At 50.3% G+C, this 15,901-nt stretch overlaps 1 protein-coding gene across 1 annotated transcript; it reads left to right on the top strand.

Moving 5' to 3' along the window:
- The first annotated feature begins 1,164 nt into the window (after positions 1–1,164).
- On the top strand, positions 1,165–15,901 carry POGK (pogo transposable element derived with KRAB domain). Its single transcript, XM_082360785.1, has 6 exons — positions 1,165–1,350; positions 2,641–2,774; positions 8,323–8,449; positions 9,237–9,404; positions 10,711–12,194; positions 14,021–15,901. The coding sequence occupies exons 2-5, from the start codon at positions 2,643–2,645 to the stop codon at positions 12,180–12,182; spliced, it is 1,899 nt and encodes a 632-aa protein (XP_082216911.1). The 5' UTR covers positions 1,165–1,350; positions 2,641–2,642; the 3' UTR covers positions 12,183–12,194; positions 14,021–15,901.

Genomic DNA, 15,901 nt, shown 5'->3' with positions numbered 1-15,901 from the left:
TCCGATCAACCTGGCTTGCCATCAGCAAGCATCCCGTTAAATCGGTTTAGCAACAGTCCCTCTACCCTTCTTGTCTCCTCTTAGTATTCCATCCACTGACCTCCTCACTCCGAGGTGGGTGCTAATTCCCCAACTAGTCTTTGCTGTATTCAGAGTTGAGCCGGAGAGCTCAGCTCTATTGCGATAGTCTTGCCAGCTATCTCAATAATCCCGAATAAAGTCCTACTTTTCCGCTTTAACAATTGTCAGGATAAGTTCTTCTTTAATGAGTTTCCAACAAAAAACCAAACCCGGGATCTTTTTCTGGAATGAGAAGAGATTCAAGGCTTCTCCGCTCACTTTTGTTGTATTGTCCACAGAGCTGCACGCAAATTCTTTGAACATTTTGGAGAAGATCCTTCTATACAGTTACTTCCTCCAGGGCATTACACATTTGGGATTTAACACGCAACAACTACAAAAATCAGGAAGTTCCTTCCACATGTATATTACGTACGAAGTTCTGCCAGAATATGCATATGCATGCTTCCCGAAAGATCCTAGACCCCTCCTCACTCCCCCCAACCCCCTCGCTGGTCTACTCTTCACAACACATTCCTTGCAGCATGCCTTAGCGTGCCTCGAGTGCTCGTCCAAGCAAGTGCAAAGCAGTGGTTCATGCAAATAAGCGCATGAACGTGTGCACCCTGGCTACATTCAGTTCAAACATAAATCCGGGCTCTTCCTGCCTCATCTATGCTGAGGTCGCACATGGTGCACAGGAAACTGCACCAGGGGGAGCGGAGAGGGCAGAGAGCACCACTACTCAGGCCAGCGAGGCGGAGCCGGGCGGAGGGTCGGGAGCTCAGCCAGGAGGAGCGCGCGGCGCGGACCGGCCGGAAGCCACGCCGGGAGGAGGGTCGGGAGCTGGCGCGGGCGCCGTCCCCCGGCGCCGCAGCGGCCCGCTGACATCAGCCGCGCTCCTCCCCTCGCCTCCCAACACCCTCAGCTCCCGGCCGGACCCTCCCTCCTCCCACCACGTGTCCTCCCCGCTCCCTCCCGAGGGGCCGCGCGCACGGGAAGCCGGAGAGACGGGAAGGATGGCGCTGTGACAGCCCGGCCGGAGCCCTCGGCGTCTCCACCGCGGCCCCGGCCCACGCCCCGGCTCTCGGCCCGGCGGTGAGTGCGCGCGGGCCGGCGGGCGGGCGGGGCGGGGGCCGGGGGCGACACGGCCCCTCCCTCGGGCCCCCGGCGGTTGGGCCGCGGCGGGGGCGGGGGGTCCCGAGGCTGCAGCTGCAACTGCCGCCGCCACTGCCTTTGTTGCGGGCCCGCCGGGGAAGGCAGGCGGCGCCGGCCCCGGCCGCTTGGCAGGTGCGCTGGGGCCGGGAGCGGGCCAGGCGGGGAGACTGGCCGGGCCGGGCGCGGGCAGGGGGGCGGCAGGAGCGCTCCCGGCGCGGGGCCGCGGAGAAAGGGAAATGGGACAAGATGGCTGGAGAAACCGGAGCGCGCCCGGGGGCGCGGCAGCGGCGGCGGGCGGGGCGCCGGGCGGGTGGGCGGTGGCGGCAGAGGATACCTCTTCGCCTGCACCTTCGCCGCGGGGCGGCGCCCCCATCCCCCTATCTCCCCATCTCCCTCCCGGGAGCCGGCGGGGGAGGCCGCGGCCAAGTTCGGGCCCCAGCTCCAGGGATCTGAAGCCTGTTCCACCCGCCCCAGACCTATCCTGCCGCATTCGCCCGTCCTTTTTGAAAATATCGAAGAAGCAGACTTTGAACTCCGGAAGGATCTTTTCTTTGGAAGCCCGGGAGGATGCGGCCCACAAGATGCACGCTCACTCCACACCTAGGAATTGCCCGCGCCCCTAGAGGGCAGGAGCGCGGCCCTTTGTACTGGCCTAGGAGCTGGGCGAGAGAATTTGCAGAAGAGAGGGAATTTGCGGCCCAGAGGCAGCGAGTCTTCCCAGTGGCGGTGGGCCCCAGAGCCTGGCCCCAGCTGATTTCTGCACCTTCTTGGGTGTCCAGGCATTACCCCTCACTAAGGATCACCGACTCCTGGGCTTGGAAAGTCGCTTAAGGCAGAACACTCTTATTTTCTGACCTGGCTCATGGACAGAACCTTTGAATCTGGAAAATCCAGGCACTCTGGGCCAACCAACCTCCTGATGCTGAACTGGCCCTGTAGGAACAACCCAGTTGAGCGAGTGCTCTATCTGTGTTCAAATGCCTTCACTGAAAGGAAGCCAACACCGCTGTCTTGCTGCCAATTCCATGTTTGGGTGGCACTGGCTGTGAGAAAGTTCTGCCATTTGATGCACTCTTTAAAATCTCTTCCTGGAATGTTTACTCAGCGGCCTGTTCTGCCTTTGGGTCTCTACAGAACCAGTCTGGTCTCTCTTACACAGATAGCTTTTTAAATATTTGAAGGCAACCAGGTATGCTATCTGCCTGCAACCCTCTTCTTATCATAATTAAATATGTCACCTTCCAGCTTCCTGGTGCTTTCCCTGAAACCCTTCCTCCCCAGGCCTGGCCCTGTCCCCTTCCATTGTTGCAGCTGAACTGTGCTTGGGGCTAAAAAGGTTTGTGTAGCCTGAGCTGCCCCCATCACAGGCTTTAAAGAGTTCACACTAGCACCTGATTTTTCTGAACTGAATCTTGCTTGCAGAGATGGAGTCCACAGCCTACCCTCTCAATATGACCCTGAAAGAAGAGGAAGAAGAAGAAGAGATTCAGAGCCGGGAACTGGAGGATGGCCCCACAGATATGCAGAAAGTCCGAATCTGCTCAGAAGGCGGATGGGTAAGTAAGAAGGTGTGGAGTCCACACATAGCTGTGAGGGGCAGGCCTGGGAACCAGGCTTGTATTAAGTCTCTTCCTCAAGCAGACATAGGAAGTAAAAATAGCCTAGCCCGGTGTGTTTGCATTCCTGAGAAAACAGTTCTGTGGCTTTAAAAGGCACAGTGAAGAATGGAGGAACTGGTTATGGGAACAGTCCCTTCAGGCATGCAGCTTCAGGCACGCCATCAGGATCCGAAGTCCAAGAGGCCACGACTGTGTCTCTCTCCTGTACCCATGGGTTCCCTATGTCCTGCTCAATGCCAGGCACCTTGTAGACACCAACCAAATCTCCGCTGACCTATGTGAAAGAAAAATTGTTCTGGCATTTGTTAAGATGATAAGGAAGACTATTCAGGACTATTGAGATAGGTTTCAAGACTGTCACAACAGGGGAGAGAGATCGGGCTCAGCAAGTGGGGATTTATAGCCAAGGAGCAGAGCGGAGGGCTCAGTGGATGGAAAATTACTAAGGGGAGACATCCACGGTGGGGAGTTCTTTCTAAACTGACTTAGCAGGATTCTTGCTAAAACTGGTCTGGGCAGACTGAGAACCGGAGGTGGGTATGTATGTGTCCAAGATAGAGGCCTAGTGGAGAAGAGGGCTCAGAGGAGCCTGACCAAACTTTGGGTGAGGAGAGAGTCTTTATCACCTACCGCTGGTTGAAGGGAACCATTTAAACCATTTAAGTAAGTCTTGGGGCACTGAACTGACGTGAGGAGAGCTTTATGAGACGAGGCCAGTTGGTTCTGTGTGAACACCTCTTACAGTAGTTGACACAGGAGAGAGCTGCATTTCCAGCTGGTCCTGGATGGAGGGATTGGGATGGTAGGCAGCAGTGAATAGGGAGCATATCCAGACAGCATAGTGTGATAGCATTAGAGTAAACTTATAAAAGTGTAAATGCAATAGATATTTATAGTCATCGTTATGTACATTATTCACAGTACTTACTGGACTTCATGATAATTGGGCATGAATGGTAAACATTTTAAAGAAGCAACAAAATGACATTCCTTTTCTCTGCTTAGTTTTCCACTGTGTATGAATGTCATCGGTATACATATCCTTTGTTTCCAATGAGAGATCTGTATTCATAGAATCATGGTCCTTCCAAACCATCCAGTCCCGCTCCGCTCCCACTGCACGGGGTGCAGCAAGGTTATCTACCTTGCCCCTAGGATACACATGTACGCTGACATTTGTTCTTAAAAACACCTCTTGAGGTGGAACCTTAAAAGTAGTGCATTTTGTTGTATGTATGTTATACTTCAATAAAAACAATTTAAAGCAATACAACACCAGGCTCTGGGTTTGCTTATCTAGCTGTGGAGGCTGGATTGCATTTGTCTCTTCGGCCCACCCTGGCCTCCTCCCCAGTTCAGATCCATGCAGCTGGGGAGATTTTGGAGAGCAGGCGTCAGTCCCATCTAGCCCTGAGCAAGAACTCATGGCTTTGAGGCTGCATTGGCCAACTGAGAACATCTACACAGAATGGAGAAGTGCGCAAAACAGGTGCGGTAGAAGCGAACATGTGAGTGTATTGGGACAACACAGAGAGGAGCAAGGTGAAGCCCATGCTTGGCTGGGAAAGAAGGAGGTAACCAGAGGAGCTGGAGGAGGGGGACTGGCATGTGTGGCACCCAGGCAGTCTGCCATCCTCCGCAGCTACTGAGCTCAGTGCTGGGTGTTATTAAGGCAAGATCCCTAGTCTCGCGGGGGTACTAGTCTTGTGAGGAAGATAGGGAAGTAAATCTAATTAACTGCACAGTATCTGGAGTTCTGTGGGGGAAGTCAGCTCAGGACGGGCTCTGCTGCAGGCTGGAGAACTGGAGAAGGCAGGCAGGGACCTGGTCTGGAGCAGTAGGCAGTTTTGCCCCCAGCCCCATCCCTCCCAGGGGCGTCTGGGTGGAGACGTTTTTGGTTGTCATGACTCGGGGTGGGGCCTGGGGAGTGGGAGATCCTACTGGCATCTCCTGGGTAGAGGCCAGGGACGCTGCTACCCATCGGTGATGCACAGGACAGCTCCCACAACGAAGAATTATCTGGCCAAAAATGTCAGCAGTGCTGAGGTGGGAAAAACCCTGCTCTAGAGCATTAAAACTAGGGGAAGAAAAGAATCGAATATGTATTTTGGTTGTTTGGGATTGTGTTAGAGTGATCAGTAAAAGCTTTTCAAACCAAAGAGTCATGCTGTATATTAGGGTAATATTTCGTGGGAGAATTGGAGTAGAAATCCAATTTCAAGTAGAAAAAAGGGAAACTGTATTTCGAACCAAGGCTTAGGAATAGGTGGAAGCAGCCAAGGGAAGGGAGGGTGTTGCCCTCCAGGCAGCCAGAAGCAAAAGCACTGGAGAGGAAAGCTGGTGTGTGCAGAGTCAGGAGCAGCTCCTGCAGCTGGAGCCTGCAGTGCGTGTCAGGGAGTGGAGGGGATGGGCGAGAGAAGCAGAGGCGGCCAGGGGACCCAGCCAGCCCTGCGGGGGAGTGTGCTGCGCCCAGGAGTCTGAGCTCCCTCCCTAGCAGCTCTGAGGGAGGAGTCTTCGGCTCGTCTTTCTAAGGGACCCTAGGGTTTGCTACCGCCACCAGGCAGAGGCCACTTGGCCTAAGTGGCCGGCCGAGAAAGCACGGGCTTGGGAGTCAGACTTGCTAACTCTGTGACCTTGGGCAAGATACTTATCAGCCCTGTTTCCTCACCCATAAAACTGGGGTGGTGATCCCCGTATCCCTGTATTATTTAAAGGATTCAGTAAGATAACACATTTAACCACGTAAGAGGGAGCACCCTACACAGTGCCTGGCATACAGCAGGCACTCAATCAGTGCACCGGTCCCAGCCCTCTAAGTGCTGTCTTTGCTGGGTGGTCGTGCAGCTCTGTCAGCGAGCCTGGGCAGCGTGTAAGTACTTTAGGACGGTTACCCTTGGAGATAAGCGTTGGAACGCCAGCTCGTGGGACCGAGTGAGGCAGCGCACAGAAGCTGAAGGAAGAACACCTGTCTGATGAGTCCTTGACCTTCTGAGGGAAGGGAGGAAGGCGGGGATCGAGGGCCTCTACCTGTGAGGCCAAGCAAGGGTGTCCAGGGGTTGGATGCCGGCTGCCTGATTTCTGAGTTTGGCCCAGGGCTGGCCCTGTTTACCTTCTGCCGTGCTCGGCTAGATAAAAGGCCTCTGTGGAGAGAGGGGAGGCCTGCACAGCAGGGCTGGCTGAAGGCTTGCTCAATTCTCACAGAAGGTTGCTGTGAGGAGGATTCCTAAGCCACTGCACTGTGCGCCTCTGGAGCATAATGTGGGCTTGTCTGAGGATCCTCCGGGGCTCAGTCATAAATGGGAGGAGATGACTCCAGCCCCAGCCTCCAGCTGCCTTCTCACCACTCCAGGGCTGCTGATATTTTTACCAGGCCCAGGACGTGTTACCTTCTACAAGGATCGATACGGGTAGCCCCTCTGAAATGACAGGCATAGCCAGTCCTGTGTCCTGTTTTATCAGCAAAGGGAAAGGGACTATAAATAGGTATGGCCTAGATGTGGAATTTCCTAGGGAGAGAAAAGGCCAAAGGGAGAGTTGTTTAAAAGCCTGGGAAGTGGGATGGGGTGGGATGGAAAATTCCTGGCTGCCTGGCTTTCCAGATTGATGAAGTCTGAGCGGAGCCTAGAGACCAATCCGTTTGTACCTCCTGGTATTTTACACTAGGGATTTTTGTCCATTCTTACTCCAAAGAGTAAGTTCAGTTTTGTGACAGATAAATTTTAACGATTATTTGAAGCTATTCCAAGTGGAATAAGAGAAGGGAAGTCCAGAGGTTATTTGCTTAAATCTTTGATTCAAGAACACATTTTTAAGGGATTACTACCTACAGGAAGTGTTCTAGGCTTAGGGAAACAAAACGGAATAAGCCCAGGTTCTGCCCTCAGTGAGCCAATATTCTAGTGGAAGAAGCAGACAGGTAAACCAAGAGGACTCTGCAGCGTGATAAGTGCCACCAGAGCCTTGAACCCAGGGCGTCACAGGGCACACAGCCTGGGTTGGGACCAGTTCCCCGGGGAGCAGGACGTCTGGGCTGAGTCTTGGAAGGCGGGTGGGTGTCAGCCAGGCCAAGAATGGGGAGGACCTCCGAGGCAGCGGAGCACCATGTGCGGGGACACGGAGGGTCTGAGGATGGTTTGTTCAGGGAACTGCAGCAGCTGAGTACCGCTGAGCGTGTGCGGGGTGGGGGCGGAGGCCTGCAAGCTGGTTACCTGGGAGGCCCCTCTGCCCTCTGTAAGGGCGGGAGCCTCGAAGTCAGACAGTGCTGTGTCCCACTCTCAACCCTGCCGTTATTGGCTGTGTGACTTTGGGCCAGAAACGGGGCTGCTCTGAGCCAGTTTCCTCCTTAATTAAATGGGGCTGTGGGGGGAAATAAGGGAAGCAGTTACGGGGCCTTTCCTAGGAGGTTCTCCCTATGTGGAAGAGGCTGTGAGGGTGGGGAGGGACGAGGTGGGCTTCGTGAATAAGGAAGAAGGGCCAGGAGATCTAGATGATTGATGGCCGGGTGCCTGAAGAAGCTGCAGGCGGTGCAGACACTGAACTTTTCTAAGCAGATGAAAAACAGTACTCTGATCCCCCAGGCCCTAGATTCAGCTATGGGGAATAACTGTGAAAGCAGCAGCCCAGATCCCTTACCACTGAATACGATGAACTTTGGAGTAGGATTTTTAATGACTGAAAGAAAACACATAGTAAAAAGAAAAGCAGATAGTTGAACAAGATGGGGTCGGTCTGGGTGGCTTGGCTGCGTTTGGCTGCTCAGGCACCCCCTGTCCCACTGGCCCATGGGGGTGGGGAGGTAGGTGAGCCGGGAGCAGGAGTAGAGCCCTCTTCTCTGTCCTTAGGGCTTCCTGCTGCGGGTCTAGGCGTCAAAGCAAAGCAGTCTGCTCTAGTATCTCATTACATAAATTGAAGCTCTAATTAGCCCTTCTGTCCTCCCCCTCCCCCTCCTCCTCCTCCCCCTCCCCCTTCTCCTCCTCCCCCTCCTCCTCCCCCCACTGGCCCCTCCCTGGCAGCTTTGGGTTCTGAGTCAAAAACTGGGGCTAGTGCCCTGCAGATGGAGACTAGTGCCCAGGAGGCCCCCAACACCTTCCTGGGCTGAGGATCTGTGACCAAGGGAGAGCAGGGTTGTGTTGAGGGGGCAGCTGTCTCAGGGTGTTTCCTTGAGCGTGGTTGGTTCTGGCTCTGGGTGGGGGCTGAGCCGTGATCAGCTCTCCCTGCTGTATGTGAGGATCCAGTGTCTCCCAACCAGTACGGGGGGCTTTTCTTCTCAAGGTGCTGCTCTCCTTATCTGTGGATGCCGGGGGAGGAGAGCACTCAGCAGGGCACGGAAGACCTTGTTTTTGTCTTGGTTTTGCCTCTCGGAGGAGCCGTGTGACTGAGGACAGACATTTCCCCGGGCCCAAGCCCTCGCCTGTGAGATGAGGGTGTGTGATCTGTGTGTGCACGTGCCTACTAGTCGTTGAGAAAGGCCTGTTCACTGTTCCAGGTGCCAGCCCTATTCGATGAGGTGGCCATATATTTTTCCGATGAGGAGTGGGAAGTTTTGACGGAGCAACAAAAGGCCCTCTACCGGGAGGTCATGAGGATGAATTATGAAACTGTCCTGTCCCTGGGTAAAGCTTTGTTTTCCTTTGTTTCCTAGAAGCTCTGAGCCCAGAGAATTGTTTCCATGTCTCTCTTCTCTGGTGTATCCAACATCCCTCTCTCCTGAACTTGGAGTCTGTCCCCTCAATGCCTGTGCCCATTTAATTTCCTGTTTTTGATTTAGGCAGGATATAAATATTGTGTCCTTCTACTCAGCAGCTTGTGCCAGCTCTCAGAACCATCCTCATTCAACCCAGGCATTCTCATCAAAAAAAAGAAAAAATAAGATATAATCTAAGAAATGTCACCATGGGTCTGGGCCTGTGCTTCATATGTTCCTTAAGAGGGAAGACAGGTCTCATTGTTACCCTGTCAGCCTTAGAAGCTTGGGGACATATTCTCAAAGAATCCTTGCTCCCTTCCCAGCATTGATATCCATATTATTAGAATGTAACCATATTATTAGAATGTAACCATTTGGAGGGATTTCCCCATTTGCTCATCAGGGTACCAGAGTGCTCATTAGATCCATGGCTGCACTCACCCACTTCCCTGCTAAATGCAGTTCTTTTTTGTTGTTGCTAGTACATTAGCAGAGATTCATAAATCCCCTTGGACAGACCTATTTCCCATCATATTTTTTCTTTAAGTATCCCTGAGCCCTTTCCCCCCACCTTTCATAAATCTGCATATTGAGAAGACTGTGGTGGGGTGGGAGTGGAGGGGAGGGTTTCTTAAGTATTATAAAGCACTTATTTTGGCAGTGTTCCAAGACAGTAACACACAGCTGTTACCTGTTTTATTTCCTATAAACAGAATTCCCATTCCCTAAGCCCGACATGATCACTCGGTTGGAAAGGGAGGAGGAGTCTCAGAATTCTGACGAATGGCAGTTCCAGGGAGGAACCTTTGCAGGTACTATGATTAACCCAATTCAACATCCGTCCAATGGGAGAATAATGAAGACGAATTTTAAGTTTCCAGGTACATTCTGTGGGGTATTTAAGAGTAAGGCAAGGTTGTGAGGCAGAAAGATTATGGGCTTTGGAGTTTCAGAATCTCCTTTCCTATGCTATGTGACCTTAGGCGACTTCATCCACCTCTCTGAGCCTCCATTTCTTCACCTGTCGACTGTCAGTAATAAATCTCAACATGCACCTTTGTATGCAGGTGACCCAAATTGAAGTTTGTATGGCTTTGGTCCAGCGCACATCCTGGGTGCCTTGGTGGCACACCACACACCTCTGAAAACGAAGGAAAATAGTGTGACGAAGCATGCATCCAGGGTTATTTACTTGGCTTCCTGTCTACTTAATCTTGGATAGAAAAAGCAATAGCAGCTGTAGGACATATTTGAGCAAATATGTCTAAAGAAACACTTGGTCTTATATCAAGATACATAGTTAGAGGGCAGGAGTTGGATAAATACAGCTTCCCAACAGCCAGAGTGGTTTGATTTGCCTTCTCTCTGTAAGTAATAGTTTAAAATGCTGTATTTCATTGATTCCAAGACACGTTTTTCCCTCATCACTTTAACATCTCTGCAATTGAGAATGCCTCTTAAAATTGATGGCATGTTATAGTTTCACTGGTAGCTTTTTTTTTTTCTTAATGGCATATAATGGTGCATCTTGCAATTGATGGCATCTTAGTTTTGGTGAGATATGGTAATTTCTGTGAGTCGTATTCAACTTCTGTGGCCACCTTCTAAACAGAAACATACAATGAAACCCAGTTCTGACATTGGTATGCAAGAACCATACTTCTGCCTTATAAGCTTAACTTTGCTAAGTGTGGTATTGCTATAGATTTTCTTGGTTTAAAGGATATGATTCAGCCCATGATGATACAAATTCTGTAATATTATGTGGTAATATGGGTTATAATTGGCTTCTCGTCCAGGTAAAGATTATTTTGACCCAAGCATGGCCCACACAGTTAGTATGTGATCCAAGCTTGTTGCCTGTATTCAGTTTCCAGCTCTGCCACTTCCTAGCTCAGCTACCTTGATGCATTACTTAATTTCTCTAGACTCACCTGCAAAGAAGAAATAAACAAAATAAATTAAAAAGTTATTGTGAGAATTAGATGTGGTAATCCATGGGAATTGGCACGGGGGTAAGGACTTCGTAAGTGTTATCTGTTATTAGAGCTACTGCTTTTAGTGAATTTGAGATTAAGGTATTCTTGGTATTTCGACCAAAAAAAAAAAAAAAACCAGGGAATGAGCCAGAAATCATTTTACTTTACTTACGGGCACTATCTTTGCCCCTCCCTGTCTGTCTGCCAGAAAATGAAGAATCTGACGTGAAGCCCCCAGATTGGGTGGGCCCGGTGAACACGGCCTCCCAGTTTCCCCAGCCTCAGCACCTGGACAGCTATGGCCTCCGTCTGCCTCGGGACATCACAGAGCTGCCCGAGTGGGGCGAGGGGTACCCCTTCTACATGGCCATGGGCTTCCCCGGCTATGACCTCTCGGCAGACGACCTGGCCGGGAAGTTTCAGTTCAGCCGGGGCATGCGCCGCAGTTACGACGCGGGGTTCAAGTTAATGGTGGTGGAGTACGCCGAGAGCACCAACAACTGCCAGGCGGCCAAGCAGTTCGGGGTGCTGGAAAAAAACGTCCGCGACTGGCGCAAAGTGAAGCCGCAGCTGCAGAACGCCCACGCCATGCGGCGCGCCTTCCGGGGCCCCAAAAACGGGCGCTTCGCCCTGGTGGACCAGCGCGTGGCCGAGTACGTTCGATACATGCAGGCCAAAGGGGACCCCATCACCAGGGAGGCCATGCAGCTGAAAGCTCTGGAGATCGCCCAGGAGATGAACATTCCGGAGAAAGGGTTCAAGGCCAGCTTGGGCTGGTGTCGAAGAATGATGCGAAGGTATGACTTGTCTCTGCGGCATAAGGTGCCGGTGCCCCAGCAGCTGCCGGAAGACCTGACCGAGAAGCTCGTCACCTACCAGCGGAGCGTCCTGGCTCTGCGCAGGGCACACGACTACCAGGTGGCTCAGATGGGAAATGCTGACGAGACGCCCATTTGCTTAGAGGTGCCCTCGAGGGTGACTGTGGACAACCAGGGTGAAAAGCCCGTCTTGGTCAAGACGCCAGGCAGGGAGAAACTGAAAATCACAGCCATGCTTGGTGTCTTGGCAGATGGGAGGAAGTTACCTCCGTACATCATTCTGAGGGGCACATACATCCCCCCCGGGAAGTTCCCCAGTGGCATGGAAATCCGTTGTCACCGGTACGGATGGATGACGGAGGACTTGATGCAGGACTGGTTGGAAGTGGTGTGGAGGCGGAGGACCGGTGCAGTGCCCAAGCAGCGAGGGATGCTGATCCTGAACGGCTTCCGGGGCCACGCCACTGATTCGGTGAAGAGCTCCATGGAAAGCATGAGCACCGATATGGTCATCATCCCGGGGGGCCTGACCTCGCAGCTGCAGGTGTTGGATGTGGTGGTCTACAAACCCCTGAATGACAGTGTCCGGGCCCAGTACTCCAACTGGCTCCTGGCGGGGAACCTGGCACTGAGCCCCACGGGGAACGCCAAGAAGCCGCCCCTTGGCCTCTTTCTGGAGTGGGTCATGGTGGCGTGGAATAGCATCTCAAGCGAATCCATCGTCCAGGGGTTCAAGAAGTGCCACATCTCTAGCAACTTGGAGGACGAGGATGACGTCCTGTGGGAAATCGAGAGCGAGCTGCCAGGAGGAGGGGAACCGCCCAAAGAATGCGACACTGAGAGCCTGACAGAGAGCAACTGAGGGATAGCCAAGGTAAGCAGTCGGGAGGAACCGCCCAGCGCCTACCCTGAGGGACGTGTTGGGTTCCGCAAACACCTTTTCTCTTGCCGTTATTTTCCTCTGTTTCCGAGAACTCTTCGAGCCCACAGTGCAGTGCTGTAGGTAACAGGCCATCAGCATTTTCTCCTTTATGTGAAACTTTGGTTGCTTGGCTTATTTCGTGGGTATTTTGTATAATGCATGAAGTGAACAAGGAGTGAGCTCCCAGAACATTTAATCTGAGAGCCGTAATTATCGCTGAAATTATTTGGGCCTGAAAGAGTGTAGTCTGACATGGCTCCGATAAGAAAAAGTTTTGTCTGCAAAACCAAAATTTTTCTTCCCCTTATAAATCGTGCTGAACATTTAGGGCCAGTGTGTGTACCTGATTCACTTGGAGCGGCCGTGCTCGCCTTGGCTAGCCTGTAGGGCTGGGACGTAAGGACGCATGTGCCTTCGGACTGTGTCCCCTGGGCCTCGGGTCTCCGTCCTGGGGTGGTGTGCAGTAGCCCAGTGGGGAAGGAAAGAAATAGCTTATGCCTGCTTCTCCCTGGGAGTTCAAAAGTGTGTTTTAAACCATCATCTTATTCTCATGACATTCACATGGAGTGAACAATTATAATAATTTCACAGACGTATGAAGGGTGATATTTTTAAATTGAAACTGCACCAAAAAATAAAAAAATAGAAAAAACCAGAATGCTTATCTCGGACTACAGTGAGTAAAGTCTAAGGACTGAGGACGACAGGCCCGAGAATTTTCAGTTGAGTATAGAAGGGCAACAGCTTTAAAAGGAAGTGTCGGGAGTGGGGGGGCTACCAGATATCACTAGTGGAGTGAGCCTCCCCACCTGGACCCCTTAAGAGAGGAGAACGACCACCTACAGTGGGCAACGTACAGAGAGAACAGACATTTCATTTTACCTTCTTGTTCTCATTTCCCTAATTGTAAGTTCATTTGTTCCTCCAGACAGTGTTTAATATGAAGAGAGCACTCCTTTTACAGAGGACCTAAAAGTATCTTGACGGTTTCTTTTTCTTTCCTTTAAAGTATAATTAGGTATTTCCACCCTACTTGCTTCTTTCTCCAAATGAAATGCTAAGAGAAATCTTCTGTTACACCGCCCCCCTTCATGCTGTGTAAGTTGAAGAGTGACTTATGTCTCCTTCCCTGCCCCCAAATCAAACTGTACTCCTAACATTGAACCGCAGTGTTATTCTGAGACCCCTAGAATTACAGAGCCAAGGAGAAGTTCTTACTATTACAGCCAAAATCACCAAAATTGCTTTTTTCCCCTCATGTTCCCTTATTCTTTCACTCCGTGAATTCAGCCTCCCTTTTCTGGTAATCATTACACTGCCTCCACTGGATATCAGGCTTTGAATTATAGTGACTTTTTATCCTTTTTACCTTCCCGCCCCCCCCCCCCTTGTTAGATAACATTTTTGTGCATTTTTAATTTTCTAAGCTATTTGCTACCCAAAGGACTGGATCAAAAACTGCCAGAAGAGGAAAGGGAGAAAAACAATGCCGGGCTACAGCTATGTACGTAGGCATTTATGTCCGATCCCAGCCATGAGCTTTGGCTCATCTTGACAGCCACAGTTCTCTTCTGTACAGCTGCCCTGTTTTTGAGCTGAGGAAGTGCTAGAAGTAGACAGGGATTTTCATCGAACAAGACATTTTGGAGACAACATGGGCATAAAACGGCCTCTTCTCATCTGTTTGGAAATCTAATGGAATAAATATGTTCTTGAAAAGTTATACAATGTCTAAAATCCAAGGGTTAACTCACACTCAGGTTCTCTCTGTTTTCCAGCAAATGAACTGTATTTGGGACAGTTGAGGAGGAAGATCCTCAAGAAGATTCCTCACAGCGTGGATACACAGGGAGCAGCAGGAAGAGGCCACGGGGCTCAGAACAGCCCAGGTCTGGACAGCGGCCTGAGCATCCTGTCCTGGGACACCGCCCACCCTCGCCCCACGTCCATGAGGTGGCAGAAAAGTCTAGGACCCTTCACTTCATCAGAGACATGATTAGAAAAGAAACGGCCTCTGCCTCATTTCTTGTTTTAGAGATTACTCCATGTGTCCACCAAAAGAAACCTGTAGATAGATAGGAATGAACAAAGGTATTTCCTGGAGAAGAGGCCATTTGTTCAGCACCAATAAGAGACTCATCATATGGGCCCAACTCCACTGGTATTCTTTCTGTGGAGAAAACCTCAAGTCGATGTTTTTTCTTCTGCCTTTAAAAATGCTTCCATTAGTAGAACCTGTCCCCACACAGGTCAAGACTGCAGAGAAGGCTTTGTAGAAATGGTCATTTATGTACACCTGCTACTTACACATTTCCTCTTTTGGAAAAATGAGATGCTAATAATAACAACAAAATTCAGACATACTGGCCTGGTGCCAGCAGATGGCTTTTCTATAGACAAACTAGGTTAGTGTGGAAGATACAGATTAAAATAAACTATGCCGTTTCATTTATCTTCCCAATCTGGTTGGCAGCTAGACTTTTCTAGGGTCTCATTTAATGGCCCTATTTTTCATTATTATTATATTTAATGATAGGGTAGCATCTAGTACACAAGCTCTTCTGTTTCTCAGGCTGCCTGCAGAAGAAGTCACCGTAAATTATCTGCTGTCTACATGGTACAAAGCTCACTGACTCATCTGATACTTGTTTTGTTAATTCCTTTAATATTTTTTTCACAAGCGTGGTGAGAGGGCGTGGCCCTTTAGCCACAGCTGTTTGAAGACTTCTTCTATCCTGCAGAAATAGGTGGGAGGTCTTTGAATTTCTACACTAAAGTAATTTGCATTCCCACATAAGTTGAGTGTTATGAAAACATTCCTTCAAAGCTACCTGTGCTACGAAAAATATGCCAGAACCTCATAGACAAAGCCATTGTTAGAAATGTCATTCCAATGTCAGATCTGGTTAACAGGCTACCATAACCACTTTTCCTTCCTGTAGACCCAGCCCATTTGTATATTATACTGTTCCTGGCATTTTGAAACACCTATTTCTACTCAGGTATTCAATTTCCTATTAGTGATTCACCTTCCCCATTTTTTAAAACCAGTTTTCCTCCAAGAGGGGAAATTTCACCTAACTTCTGATATCTGAATAACTTTCAATGTTTGAATCATTTCCCCATTTGCTTTTACCTGTACTGTATTGTCATATCAAACGGCATCTAAATCCAGCTACTCTTCATTCCAGAAGTTTTCATTCCCTCCAATTCCACTTAATTTATCCTCCACTATCCTGGTTCCTAGCCCTTTCCTCTTCGTGTCCTACTTTACTTGCTTTGGGAGCTTAAAGGATTTTATAAGACCTAATTTTTGGTTCTTGCATTGGAGCCATAGTTGTCTTGCAGGGAAGAGTAGAAAATGGGTTCAACTCCTGTTTCATTCCACCAACACCTCCTTGAGTCTCATCGTCAGCTGATAGATGATGCCTTACAGGTTGCTTAGCACTGGAACTTCCCTAGAGTAATGGCTCTACTGTCAGGGTTCTTCTGGGCTCATTCTTCCACTGACTTAATTATGATCTATGCCTAACAGAGCCCCAGTACAACTATTTTGCAGAATGGCTATTACCCTAGAGTTACTATAGCACATATTGAGACATAGTTGTACTCCCCAGTAGATAGGAACTGACTCCGACAATAAACTTTGATAATAAAGA

This window comes from Balaenoptera borealis, assembly GCF_965194805.1.
Source record: "Balaenoptera borealis genome assembly, chromosome: 1".
NCBI classification, from domain to species: Eukaryota; Metazoa; Chordata; class Mammalia; order Artiodactyla; family Balaenopteridae; genus Balaenoptera; species Balaenoptera borealis.
Note: the sequence above shows the minus strand (reverse complement) of the source record. Positions and strands in the feature narration are given on the sequence as shown.

What these genes read in the sequence shown, in the direction of transcription:
- POGK (XM_082360785.1), top strand. Translation starts at nt 2,643, where the DNA reads ATGGAGTCCACAGCCTACCCTCTCAATATGACCCTGAAAGAAGAGGAA. An exon ending in TCTGCTCAGAAGGCGGATGG is followed by an intron (nt 2,775 to 8,322) that starts GTAAGTAAGAAG and finishes TCACTGTTCCAG; the next exon opens with GTGCCAGCCCTATTCGATGA. An exon ending in GACGAATTTTAAGTTTCCAG is followed by an intron (nt 9,405 to 10,710) that starts GTACATTCTGTG and finishes TCTGTCTGCCAG; the next exon opens with AAAATGAAGAATCTGACGTG.